This window comes from Arachis ipaensis, chromosome B05 (assembly GCF_000816755.2).
Source record: "Arachis ipaensis cultivar K30076 chromosome B05, Araip1.1, whole genome shotgun sequence".
In the NCBI taxonomy this organism is placed as follows: domain Eukaryota; kingdom Viridiplantae; phylum Streptophyta; class Magnoliopsida; order Fabales; family Fabaceae; genus Arachis; species Arachis ipaensis.
Genome location: NC_029789.2, coordinates 27,401,944 through 27,414,631, shown reverse-complemented (window position 1 = coordinate 27,414,631; position 12,688 = coordinate 27,401,944). Strand labels below are relative to the sequence as shown.

At 35.3% G+C, this 12,688-nt stretch overlaps 1 protein-coding gene across 1 annotated transcript; it reads left to right on the top strand.

Moving 5' to 3' along the window:
• Positions 3,983–6,990, top strand: LOC107640499. Its single transcript, XM_016344017.1, has 3 exons — positions 3,983–4,012; positions 4,096–4,645; positions 5,057–6,990. Exons 1-3 carry the CDS (start codon positions 3,983–3,985, stop codon positions 6,988–6,990), a joined length of 2,514 nt encoding a protein of 837 aa, XP_016199503.1.

Genomic DNA, 12,688 nt, shown 5'->3' with positions numbered 1-12,688 from the left:
CTGTTTGTTTTAATTTCTGCATTTTACTTTGCCTCCGGCACCTTGTATGTTTTCCTTTTTATCTTTAATTTTACTACAATTAAGACAATTAAGACTTTGAGACACCCACAAAAGGAGTCGTTTCCGCTCCTTGAATTAAGATTGTGAAACAAAACTCGAAAATTGTCGTGCGTCCACTTCTACTTCTTCTACTTCTAGTGATGAGATTAGAGGAAATGAATCCGGGAATTCTCCTGTGATTTCAAATGCAGAGCCTACCTTGATGTCTGATGGCGTTAATCAGCGTCAGTTGACATGTCAAATACTTCTGCAGCATCTTCTTCTACTTCTAGTGATGAGATTAGAGGAAATGAATCCGGGAATTCTCCTGTGATTTCAAATGCAGAGCCTACCTTGATGTCAGTGAGGCATGATGGCGTTGGCCATGCCCATACAGGGTTAAATGCAACTCACATAAATACCATGGGGTGGCCGCCATATGGCTTGCCACCGGGGTATGTCCCCTCCATGGTGACACAAGGATTGCCTGTGCCTCTTTACTCAACTTTTCAAAATTCTCTTTATCAAAATCCATATGGCATGTCAAATGTACCTGTTTCTGGGGTGTCAGGTTCACACGTATCACAACAAAATTTTTCACATGCTATTAATACAGAAAATAACAGTGCATCTAATTCTACTACGTCCACTGTCACTAGGGTAGAAAATTCCAGACTTGTATTTCCTGACATGTCAAGAGCAATGCCTGTTAATCAACCTAGTCAAACTGTGGGATCTTTGGCAAATATTAGGCAACAGATGGATGAAAGCCACCATGATCTAGTAAACATGTTAACTCATCAAATGGTGACAGTTTTAAATCCTCTTCTAGAAAACACAAACACTAGAATTGAACAATTAAATAGGCAAGTCAATAGGATTGCTACTGTGGTAAATTTAGAAGAAAATGATAACTTGGGTTTAAGATTTGATAATGTCAATCAGAACGGTGGAGCAATTCCTAATTATGATGTTCATATGCCTAGACATGGTCAAAATGCTGATGATATGTTAGAAAGACTTAGACAAAATAACTTAGGAGGGCATTATAATCTAGCAAGTAATGTTGAACAAGTTTTAAACCGTTTGGGATTTAATGTTGGTTGCTTGAATAGGCCATATTTTGTGTCTGCTTTTCCTGAGTGTGTCCAACAAGCAGAGCTCCCAAGGGGTTGAAAAATTCCAAAATCCCTTACAAAATTTTCTGGAGAAGAAAATGAATCTACAGTAGAGCATATTGCTCGATATACTGTTGAAATTGGGGAAGCAGCTTCTAATGAATATCTCAAGATGAGATACTTTCCTTCTTCTTTAACAAAAAATACATTTACATGGTTCTCTAACTTGAGACCAAATTCTATTCATTCTTGGGCGCAGTTAGAGAGAAATTTTCATGATCAGTTTTTCCGAGGTGAATTGAAAGTTAGTCTTACGGATTTATTCTCTGTCAAACGTGCAGAAGGAGAATCCATTGATACCTATTTGGCGCGGTTTAGAAACACGAGGAATAAATGTTTTACTCCGATTCCAGAATCTGAAGTTGTCAAAATGGCTACTAATGGGCTAGAATTCAGAGTTAGGAAGAAACTTGTTAATCAACATACTTTAGATCTTTCCCAATTAGCTGAGAGAGTAAGACAGATAGAACAAATTAAGAAAGAAAAAGAAAATTTTAAAAGGGGTTCAAAAAAGGTTGCATATGTTGATTGTTTTTCCGATAGTAGTGATTCAGATGAAAAAGAGATTTATATTGCCGAATTACGTGGGGGTCCTCCTTATGTATGCAAATCTTTGAAGCCTGTTAAAGGAAAGGAAAAAGTTTCTTCTTATTCTAAAGTTGAAAATAAGACTTATTCTTTTGATATTTCTAAGGCAGATCAAATATTTAAAGTTTTATTAAAAGATAAGCAGCTTATTTTACCTGAAGGAAAAAACATGCCTACAACTGATGAAATAAAGAATAAGAAATTTTGTAAGTTTCATCAAGTATTTTCGCATACCACTAACAATTGCGTCCGTTTCAGGGATTTGATACAAAAAGCAATTGAGGAGGGAAGACTGAAGTTTGAGGATAAAACTACTATGAAGGTGGAAACTGAACCATTTGCTGCTGACTCAAATTATGTTGAGCCATTCGATTTGTCAATCAACATGGTAGAAGTTGATGCCACGATGGTTAGTGCTAAAAATGAAAATAAAGACCTGAGAGTCTTTGAACAAGATAAGAAGCCAGTTTATCCTCGTCCTGGTGAGGATTTGTTAGATTTTTTTGTTGAGAATTAAAGAATCTGACAGCACCATTGCCATGTGCCCAAAGTGCAATGCTGTTTTTGACAAGGAAGCTGCAAAAGAGTTTGAAAAGTACAAAGTTGAAGAGAAAGAAAAGGCTGAGTTGGGAAAGAAGATTGCTGAAAAAGAAAATAAAACTAACGAGTTAAAGCGGAAGATAGCCGAGGGAAAACAAAAGTTGGGTGGTCAAACTCCTTTGAACAAGTGCGTCAACAACACTGGAGTACAACCTGTCAACCAGAAGATGAAGACTGTGGTCATGATTGATGGAAGACCTGATGGATTTTCTCAAAAGACAAGAGTTCCTCCCACCAAAATCTCAAACAATAAATGGGTCCAGAATGTGAGAAATGTGCAGAATCAACCTACTGCTTTTGCAAGAGGAAAAAACAAATGGATGAAGCCTAGACCTTTTAAGCCTAGGTACTATGAGTCTCAGTTATGGATCATGAATCATGCACAAGATGGAGGTAGTATATATATTCCAAAAAATGTGCCTGTTCCCTCAAAGTCAATTTATTCTTGTTATAATCCTAACATGCAGCAGGTTCCTAATTATTCTCCTTGGCCAAATTGTCAAAACATTTTCAAATATTCTCCTTTTACAACTTTTGAGCAGAAAGAGAATATGCCTGAGTATGTTCCTTTGGATCCATACAAGGGACACGGAGTAGATTTTTCTCCTTTGCCAACCATGGCCAAGTCTGTAGAAACAGGCAATTCTTCTAATCACCCTAAATGCAATAAAAATGTCAAGAAGAATCTTGCTGGGAAGAGGGTGATGGTTGAAAACAAGGGAGAAAAGGATGAAGATTTAATTACTGATAATTTTGACACTGATTTTGATGACAGCTTAGAAGCAATATTTGGTGTTAAGCAACCTATAGTTGTGGTGTCAATACTGCCTGAGGAGTATAGTCAAGTCCAGGAAGTAGAGTCATTAAAAGATGATTGTTATGATGTCTTTCCTGGAAGCGAATGTTTATTGCTAGATGACAATATGTGTGGTGGAGGATTATTTGAGAAGCCTACTGAAAATGATAAGGAACACTTGCGTCCACTGCATATCAAGGCTCGTGTTGACGGAAGGATAGTCAATAAGATTTTGGTTGACGGGGGAGCTGCTGTTAATCTCATGCCTGAAAGAATGATGGGAAGGCTTGGAAAGACTGAAAAAGATCTGATTAAAAGTAGCATTGGGGTGACAGATTTTAACGGAAAGACTTCTTCTGTTAGAGGTGTGGTTCTGCTGTCAATTGAGGTTGGTTCTGTCAATAGGCCAACTCTATTTGTTGTGGTTTCTTCAAAGGCTGGTTTTAACTTACTTTTAGGACGTGATTGGATTCATGGAATGGGTGCTATTCCATCAACTTTACATCAAAAATTAATTTTCTGGAATGAAGATGGAGGAGTGGAAGAAGTTCTTGCTGACAATAGTACTTGTTACTACGATGAGATGCATGTGGAGTTCAGGATATATAATCCTGGAGTCAAGCCGCTGACCGTTGACACCAATGCATTTAATCCTGAAAATATTGAGATGTGCAAAATAGATATGAATGGTTTTATTTTGGTCCCTAAGGCCGGGGCGGATGCGGCCTCAGAAGAAACTTAGATGAGCTTGACGAGCCAACTGGCTCGGCTGTCGGCCTATATGGCAGACAGAGAAGGGTGCATTGATAATGTACCTTATGATTGTATATATGATGATGGTCCTTTAGGTTTTGAAAAAATAATACTGACACTGTAAAAAAGGTTGAAGTGCAGGATCCTTTGAAGGAAGTAGATATTGGTAACGGTGATTATCCTAGGCCAACATATGTGAGCAAGATGCTGCCTGATGATTTCAAAAAAGAAATGGTGGAGATTTTGAAGGAATATTGTGACTGTTTTGCATGGGATTATGCAGAGATGCCAGGCTTGAGTCGTGAATTGGTAGAACATCAATTGCCATTGAAAGCCAATGTTAAACCTGTCAAGCAGCCACGAAGGAGATTTGCTCCTGAAGTCGTGCAGAAGATTAAAGAAGAGATTGAAAGACTTCTTAAGGCTAAGTTTATAAGAACAGCAAGGTATGTCAACTGGATTTCTAATATTGTCCCTATCATGAAAAAGAATAGAAAATTAAGGGTTTGCATTGATTTTAGAGATTTAAATTCTGCAACACCAAAAGATGAATATCCAATGCCTATAGCTGATATGTTGATAGATTCTACTGCTGGTCATGAAATGTTAAGTTTTATGGATGGATATTCAGGTTATAATCAAATATACATAGCTGAAGAAGATGTGTCAAAAACAGCATTTAGGTGTCCAGGTGCTTTAGTAACTTTTGAATGGGTTGTGATGTCATTTGGGCTAAAAAATACTGGTGTAACTTATCAAAGGACGATGAATAAAATTTTTCATGACTTTATTGAAAATTTTATGGAAATTTATGTTGATGATGTGGTTGTCAAATCAAATGCTAAAAAAGAGCATCTAGAAAATTTAAGAAAAGCATTTGAAAGAATGAGAAAGCATAAGTTGAAAATGAATCCCTTAAAATGTGCCTTTGGTGTGAGTGCATGGAATTTTCTTGGTTTCTTGGTGTAGAAATAAGGGATTGAAATTGACAAAAATAAGGCAAAGGCTATCTTAGAGGCTCCTCCTCCAGCTAACAAAAAGCAACTACAAACATTTTTAGGGAAGGTCAATTACCTCAGAAGGTTCATTTCCAATCTGTCAGGAAAAACTAAGGTTTTTGCGCCTCTGATCAAGTTGAAAAAAGAGGAAGAGTTCCAATGGAAAACAGAGCATCAAGAAGCTTTTGACAACATCAAGCAGTATTTGACTAACCCTCCTATTATGACACCTCCAAAGCACGGAGCACCTCTAAAACTTTACGTGTCAGCTTCTGAAGTAACAATTGGTGGAATGCTCGCTCAAGAAGATGAGAATGGCAACGAAAGAGTGATTTATTATCTAAGTCGTGTGCTAAATGATGTTGAGAGCCGTTATTCTCCAATTGAAAAACTTTGCTTAGCTTTATATTTTTCTTGTTTAAAACTTAAGTACTATCTAATTCCTATGAATGTTTATGTAATTTCTAAGTTTGATGTTCTTAAATATATGTTGTCTTCTCCAATATTGCATGGTAGACTAGGAAAATGGATGTTGGCCTTAACAGAATTTTCTTTACATTTTGTTCCTGCAAGAGCCGTTAAGGGTCAGGTTCTAGCTGATTTCCTGGTTGATCATCCTTGTATTGATATTAATGAGAGTTTACTGGATTTCGTTGGTTTGGTGCATTGGAAATTATATTTCGACGGTTCATGCCATAAGGGTGGTGTTGGTATAGGAATTTTAATTATTTCTCCAAGTGATGAGCCAAGTAAATTCTTTTTTGAATTGAATTATTCATGTTCCAACAATGAGGCAGAGTATGAAGCATTAATAATGGGACTGAAATTATTATTAGAAAGAGGAGTTAAAAATGTAAAAATTTTTGGAGATTCACAGCTTGTAGTCCATCAAGTATCACTTGAATATAGGTGTGTTAGTGAAAATTTAAGAAAGTATTTCAATGTGGCTACAGAGTTGTTGAGTAAATTTGATAGTGTCATTGTAAGGCATGTTCCAAGGGAGTTAAATCAAGAAGCAAATGAATTAGCTCAAATTGCTTCAAGATATAAGATCAAGCCCTCAACACTAGAAAAATTGGTAAGGATAAAGGACATATTTATGCCTTTGAGAGAAAGAGAAGTGTTGTCATTAGAAAAACTAGACCCAGAAGATTGGAGAGTACCAATTGTAGAATATTTAAAAAATCCAAGTCTTAGTGTCGATAGAAAACTTAAATATAGGGCTCAAAGTTATGTTCTAATAAGTAATGTCTTGTTTAAGAAATCTGTTGATGGAAACCTCTTGACATGTTTGGGAGAAAAAGAAGCGTATTTGGCTCTTGCCGAAGTGCATGAGAGAATTTGTGGTGCCCATCAATCAGGAAAAAAAATGAAATGGGTGATAAATAGGAGAAGATTGTATTGGCCAACTATTCAAAGAGATTGTATAAACTATGTCAGGTCCTGTGAAGAATGCCAAAAACATGAAAGCCTTCAACATATTCCAGCGTCAGAACTGCATGTTATAATTAAGCCATGGCCATTTAGAGGTTGGGCGCTAGATCTTATCGGACAGATTCACCCACCTTCTTCTAAAGATCATAAGTTCATTTTGGTTGGTGTTGATTATTTCTCTAAATGGGTAGAAGCGATCCCTCTAAGGGAGGTAACTCACAATGAAATAATAGATTTTATTGAGGATCATATTGTGCATAGGTTTGAAATTCCTCAGTCTATTACCACTGATCAAGGAACCATGTTTATTGGGAAAAAGGTCATGGAATATGCCAAATCTAGGGATATAAAAATGCTTTCGTCTACACCATATTATGCCCAAGCTAATGGACAAGTGGAGGCAGCGAACAAAATTTTGATTGCATTAATTAAAAAACACATTGGAAGGCAGCCAAAAAATTGGCACCAAACTCTCAGTCAAGTTCTTTGGGCTTACCGAAATTCTCTAAGAGGTTCTACTGGAACCGCCCCGTATAAGTTAGTTTATGGTCATGATGCGGTGTTGCCAATTGATATTAATCTGCAAAGTGTAAGGGGTGGCTAGACAAGACGAGATACCAGTAGTAGATTATTGAAATTCTTTGCATGATGAGCTCAATGAACTAGATGATGAAAGGTTGAGAGCTTTAGAGCGGGTGATTCGACAAAAAGAGATTATGTCAAAATCATACAACTGCCGTGTTAAAGCAAAGACATTTGCAGTTGGAGAATTAGTGTGGAAAACAATCTTGCCTATAGAAAAAAAGTCAAAAACTTATGGTAAGTGGTCTCCAACTTGGGAAGGACCTTATGTAGTTGACAAGGTTTACTCTGGAAATGCCTATAAGATTATTGAAATCGGATCAGGAAGAAGAATTCCTTCAATAAATGGCAAATATTTAAAAGTATATAGGCCAGGCATACATGAGATAAACATTCCACATGTTTAAGGACACGAAAATATCCAGTTGAAGTGTCAAAGAAAAAAAAAGATGCATCAAGTTTAAAATCTTGGATAAAAATAATCTTTCATTGACATTTAGGCATGTACTTCATAAATACAAAAGCCTAATTGACTTAGAAATTCTGTTGAATCTATTAGCGCTTGGAGTCAAAACTATTAGAATGTTAGTGTGGAGATTTTATAGGATTAGAAATTTTATCAAATTTAATTGACACATAGAGTTTAACATATGAAAGGAACGACTTCACAAAGTTAGATTCTGTTACTTCTGAAGTTAGGAAAATTGTGTCAATTAAAACAATGAAAGTGTGTGTCAAAAAACTCTTAATTGAAATATTAAAGGTCAAAACAAAGGTCAATTGATACACATTTAATGTGTCGAAATTAGAACAGATATCATTTGACACACTTAAAAATTTCATACAAAAGAATAGACCCCGTTGACAGTTCAATTATTAATGTAAAAATTTTATAGACTTAGAAATTCTGTTAATTCTATTACTAGTAGGCATTTAATCTGTCAAGCGGATGTGTCTAAAATGTCAATTGACTTTCAATGTCAAAAATAAGAAAAATGTCAATAAACAACTAAGTTTTCTCACTTTCAATCATTGCATATCTTCAAGTGAGAAATCTTGGGGGCATCTTGTTAGACAAAATATTTTTTTTATAAGAAAATTATAAAAATAAATAATTAGTCGTTTGGTAATATACCTATATATAATATTATATCTATTTTAAATTAAATTAGATCATTTGATAGTTGGTTATTTATTTAAATTTTGAAATTAACAGCAAGCAAGAAGTGCGGGAACAGCTACAAGAAATTCAAATTTCCTGCAAGTGGTGTACAAAGAGTAACTGCCCATTGAGATTAGGCTAGTCTATAAATAGAGCTTTAGGAACACGTTGTAATGAGTTCAGTTCTTCTTGAAAAATACTTAGAAATCCAAAACGCTCTCAGCCCCTTGGCATCACAGAGTAAAATTGGGAATCTTAAGTAATTTCTCTGAACTCAAACACTTGTACTTTGCTTTCTTTCAGTTTTTATTAATAAAATTTCTTTACTTTTACGTCTTTTTCTCTTTTACGTTCATGTTTCTTCTTTCATCTTCTTTTTAATTTCCTGTTTGTTTTAATTTCTGCATTTTACTTTGCCTCCGGCACCTTGTATGTTTTCCTTTTTATCTTTAATTTTACTTTCGAAACTACAATTGAGACTTTGAGAAACCCACAAAAAAAGTCGTTTCCACTCCTTGAATTAAGATTGTGAAACAAAACTCGAAAATTGTTGATTTATTTGTTGTTAACAATGGAACAAAAATTCGAGTAAAACAAATATTTTAACATTATCCTTGTTTAATGAAATTTTTAGGGTAAAACATTGTCTTCTTTCTCAATTTTCATCTTGGTTCAATTTCTCAAAACAGTAAATCAAAGAAAGAGATAGAGAATGATTCAACGGCAAACATCCACTAACCTCACGGCGGTGACTAGCGACGTGGTATCCAGAAGCGCGCGCCGAGATTACTGTCCCTTCGCGGTGGCGTGCTCTAACGTCGTGGGAAGAGGAGGCGCCGAAATCACGATTCTGTGAGATGGTTCATGGCACCACGATTGAGAAGCAATGCACACAAGAAAATACGTGCGGGCTTTGCTCCACAGAATTTGTCTTTTGCTGCCGACGGCGAAGCTGAAGTGCTTTGACTAAGGCGTGAATGCTACTTTCAATTATAAGGGTTAGATTTTTTTTTTTAACTAAAATATAATAAGGGTATTTGATGTGGAATTTATAATCCACAAACTAACAGGCAAGTGCACCGGATCGTACTAAGTAATACCTTAGGTGAGTGAGGATCGATTCCACAAGGATTGATGGATTAAGTAACAATGGTTAAATGATTTACTTAGTTAGACAAACAGAAAATAGTGTTTGAGAGTTCAAAAAGCATTAAACAGAAGACATGCAAATAAATAAGTTGGGAATAAAATATGAAGAAGGCAGTTAAGGTTTCAGAGTTATCTATTTTCCGGATTGACTTTTCTTACTAACTATGTTAATCATGCAAGATTTAATTCATGGCAAACTATATGTGACTAGACCCTAATTCCTTAGACGTTCCTAGTCTCCTCTAAAATTCATCAATCGCCAATTCCTTGGTCACTTAATTCCAATTAGAGGGTGAAGTTTAATTCTAGTTTATATGCCACATAACCTCTAATTACCCAAATATAAAAGGATTATACGTCACGTATCCCGTTAAATCCAGATAATTAAAATTTAGGAGAATTTGTTTTTAAGCTGTTGTTCAAGTAAAGAGCTTTTCCAAGTTATACAAGAACTCAATTAGAACATGGGTCATACTTCCGTTCCACCCATATTCATAAAATAAAGAACGAAAACAATTCTTGAAATAGAAATCAATACATGAATTAAAATAGAAAAATAATAGAATCAATCCATACAATAGACAGAGCTCCTAACCTTAACAGTGGAGGTTTAGTTGCTCATGGCAAAGAGAGAAAATAAGGATTCTGATAAAATGTATTTGTTAAATCCCCCAGTTAACTAATTAGAATGCTCCTTTTATATCTAATCCTAATTAATTTAAAATCTATCTTCTAAAACTAAAATAATATCTCTTCCTATTTTAAAATAAAATTTAAATCAGAATTAATAGGAATCAGCGTTTTCTACGTGTGGCGTATGTCACGCGTACGCGTCGTACGCGTCGATGGTCTTCTTCGCGTGTCACGCGTACGCGTCAGGTACGCGCACGCGTCGCTGTGCAACTTCGCTTTTCACGCGTACGCGTCAGATACGCGCACGCGTCGCCATAGAAAGCTCTAAATCACGCGCACGCGTCAGGTACGCGTACGCGTCGCTCCTCGCTATCATCTCCTTTAATTCTTGTGCTGATTCCATTTGTGCAAGCTTCCTCTCCATTTTCTAAGTCATTCCTGCCCTATATGGCCTTCTTCTCTTTTTCTGCGGAAGCTCCATCAAATCCAACCAAATGCTACTTAAAATAAATAGAATTTCACAAGACTCAAAGTAGCATCAATAGTGGCTAAAAGATAATTAATTCTTGATTAAACTCAACAAATTAAATACAAATTCCCTAGGAAAAGATAGGAAAGATGCTCACGGATTAATATTAAAGTAACTTGAATAATTTCAATTTCTATCTTAAATTAAATAGGATATTGAGACATAATTCAGTCCTCACCCTGTACATTTTACAGCACCAATATTAGTGATTCTCTGCATCATTCATGTTAGTTTTTGAGTTCAGTTGAGTGTAGTTGTGTTCGAAAGAAGTTAAAGGTAATGATGTAACGTAAATCTCATTTTTAAACTCTAGTACTTTTGAAGTAATTTTCTTAAACCTATACAACTATGTGTCAATACTAAAATAATTTATCTAAATCTACAACTGCATGGGAAGACAATACTACATGGGATATAAAGCCTGACATGGTTTCATGTTACTGCCTGTAGTGCTACTTGGCTTTCTGCCTTTCTGGTTTCCTAAACCTTTCGGTTGTGGGTAACTAACTGACTTAAAATGCGTTGCTCAATTACTGTACAGTAATCATTTATTATATGTTAACCTTATTTTGGTTTGGGTTGGGATAAATTAATTTTGAAAAGAGGAAAAGTTCTTTTCCCATTTTGTAATCATCTTTTTGTTTGGCTTCAGAGGTATAAATCAAATCAAGCATTCCACATTGGGAACAATTTCAGCCTTTAATTAGATGGTATATAAACCATCAAATGAGAAATGTTTTCTGTATAAAATCTCCAATCAAATTTCTTATTTGCTAAAAAAGGTTGGAATTCACTACAAGAAAAGAGAGAGCTTTTATATCAAAAGAAAAAATATATATACTTAGAGGATTAGATAAAGATCATAACAATACAAATCATATGTAACATGCACTACTACATTTTCACCATTACTTTCGTTGCAAGATACCACACAGAAAATCAAGAAAAGCTCAATAATTACTCGTTCACACTTGTCTTCCAGCATCTTCACAGCTTCAGTGAATAGCACTTCAGGGGGCATACGTCATTTACCGGTATGAGGCCAAATAAAATTGCTAAGATGATTAAAGTTAAAATAGCCAAATAAAATTAAATGCAATATTTAAATATCAAGCAAGAGCCAGACTCATTTACCGGTCATACGTGGCTGACCTTTATGGCAACCAACATATAGTTTGAACTTTGAAGACAATGGTGTTCTTTTCATTCCTATCATCCCCAGCATTATCTATTCACAACCAAAAAAAAGGAGACAAATTCAAGTCTGCGATATTATGAGATCTACACAAACGGCAAAACAATCTATATAAAATTTTATCTATCACGCAAGAAAGATATTTACGTAATCAGAAATAAATTAGGTGACAAGATAGAAATCAGACATGGATATTCAAATAGCCTGGGATCAGCACTGATTGGTATGAGGCCTAATCTATGGGATAGAACTTCATCTTGTATAAGTGATGTGTTTGCAATGTAAACTCTTTCGATAGTCATTGTTGGTACCTAAATCTATAACCATCACGTCAGAATTTGATAATCTCCATCAAACTATTAATGGTAAAACATAAAATTGGAGAGAAAGAAATTAAGAAAGGCCAACACATCAAGGTGAAAATAACACTGCCAGAAGATGTTATATACACCCAGGACCCAGGGGTAATTTTGGTCCACAGTTTATCAAAGATTTTTGTTTGGCTTGAGCATCAAAGCAAAGTATCGTATTCCTGTTTCTGACATCATCAACCAAAAAAAAAAAGACAAAAACAATAGCCAGTTGGATTCATCCTTCAACTCTTATGAATGTAATATTTCGCTATGAGATTGTGAAAAATTGAATAAATACTTTTTGTATTAGAAAAATAAATTTCATTAAGGAGCAGATGGCATAAAGATGAGGATACGAAATCCACAAATAAATATGTAAGAGTTAGCTAAGACCTAAATCGGTACATTATGTAACAATGGATGCAAATCCCTTTTAATATCGGCTAGAGAGGAACATCAAAGGCATTAAAAAGAGAATCATTAAGGACCCTTTTATGACCAACTCAATTACAGTTCGATTTTGACAATTATAAATTCGCACATCACACGAACCTCACAGGTTCACGTGACAAAAACTCACTCTGCTTGCTCTTAACTAACTTCACTATCAGATTCAGAAGACCTAATGCATCTCACAATGCAAAGATTAAGGCCCCATTGTCACTTGTTCTTTTGTTAGGGGAGGCTTAGTCCATCGCA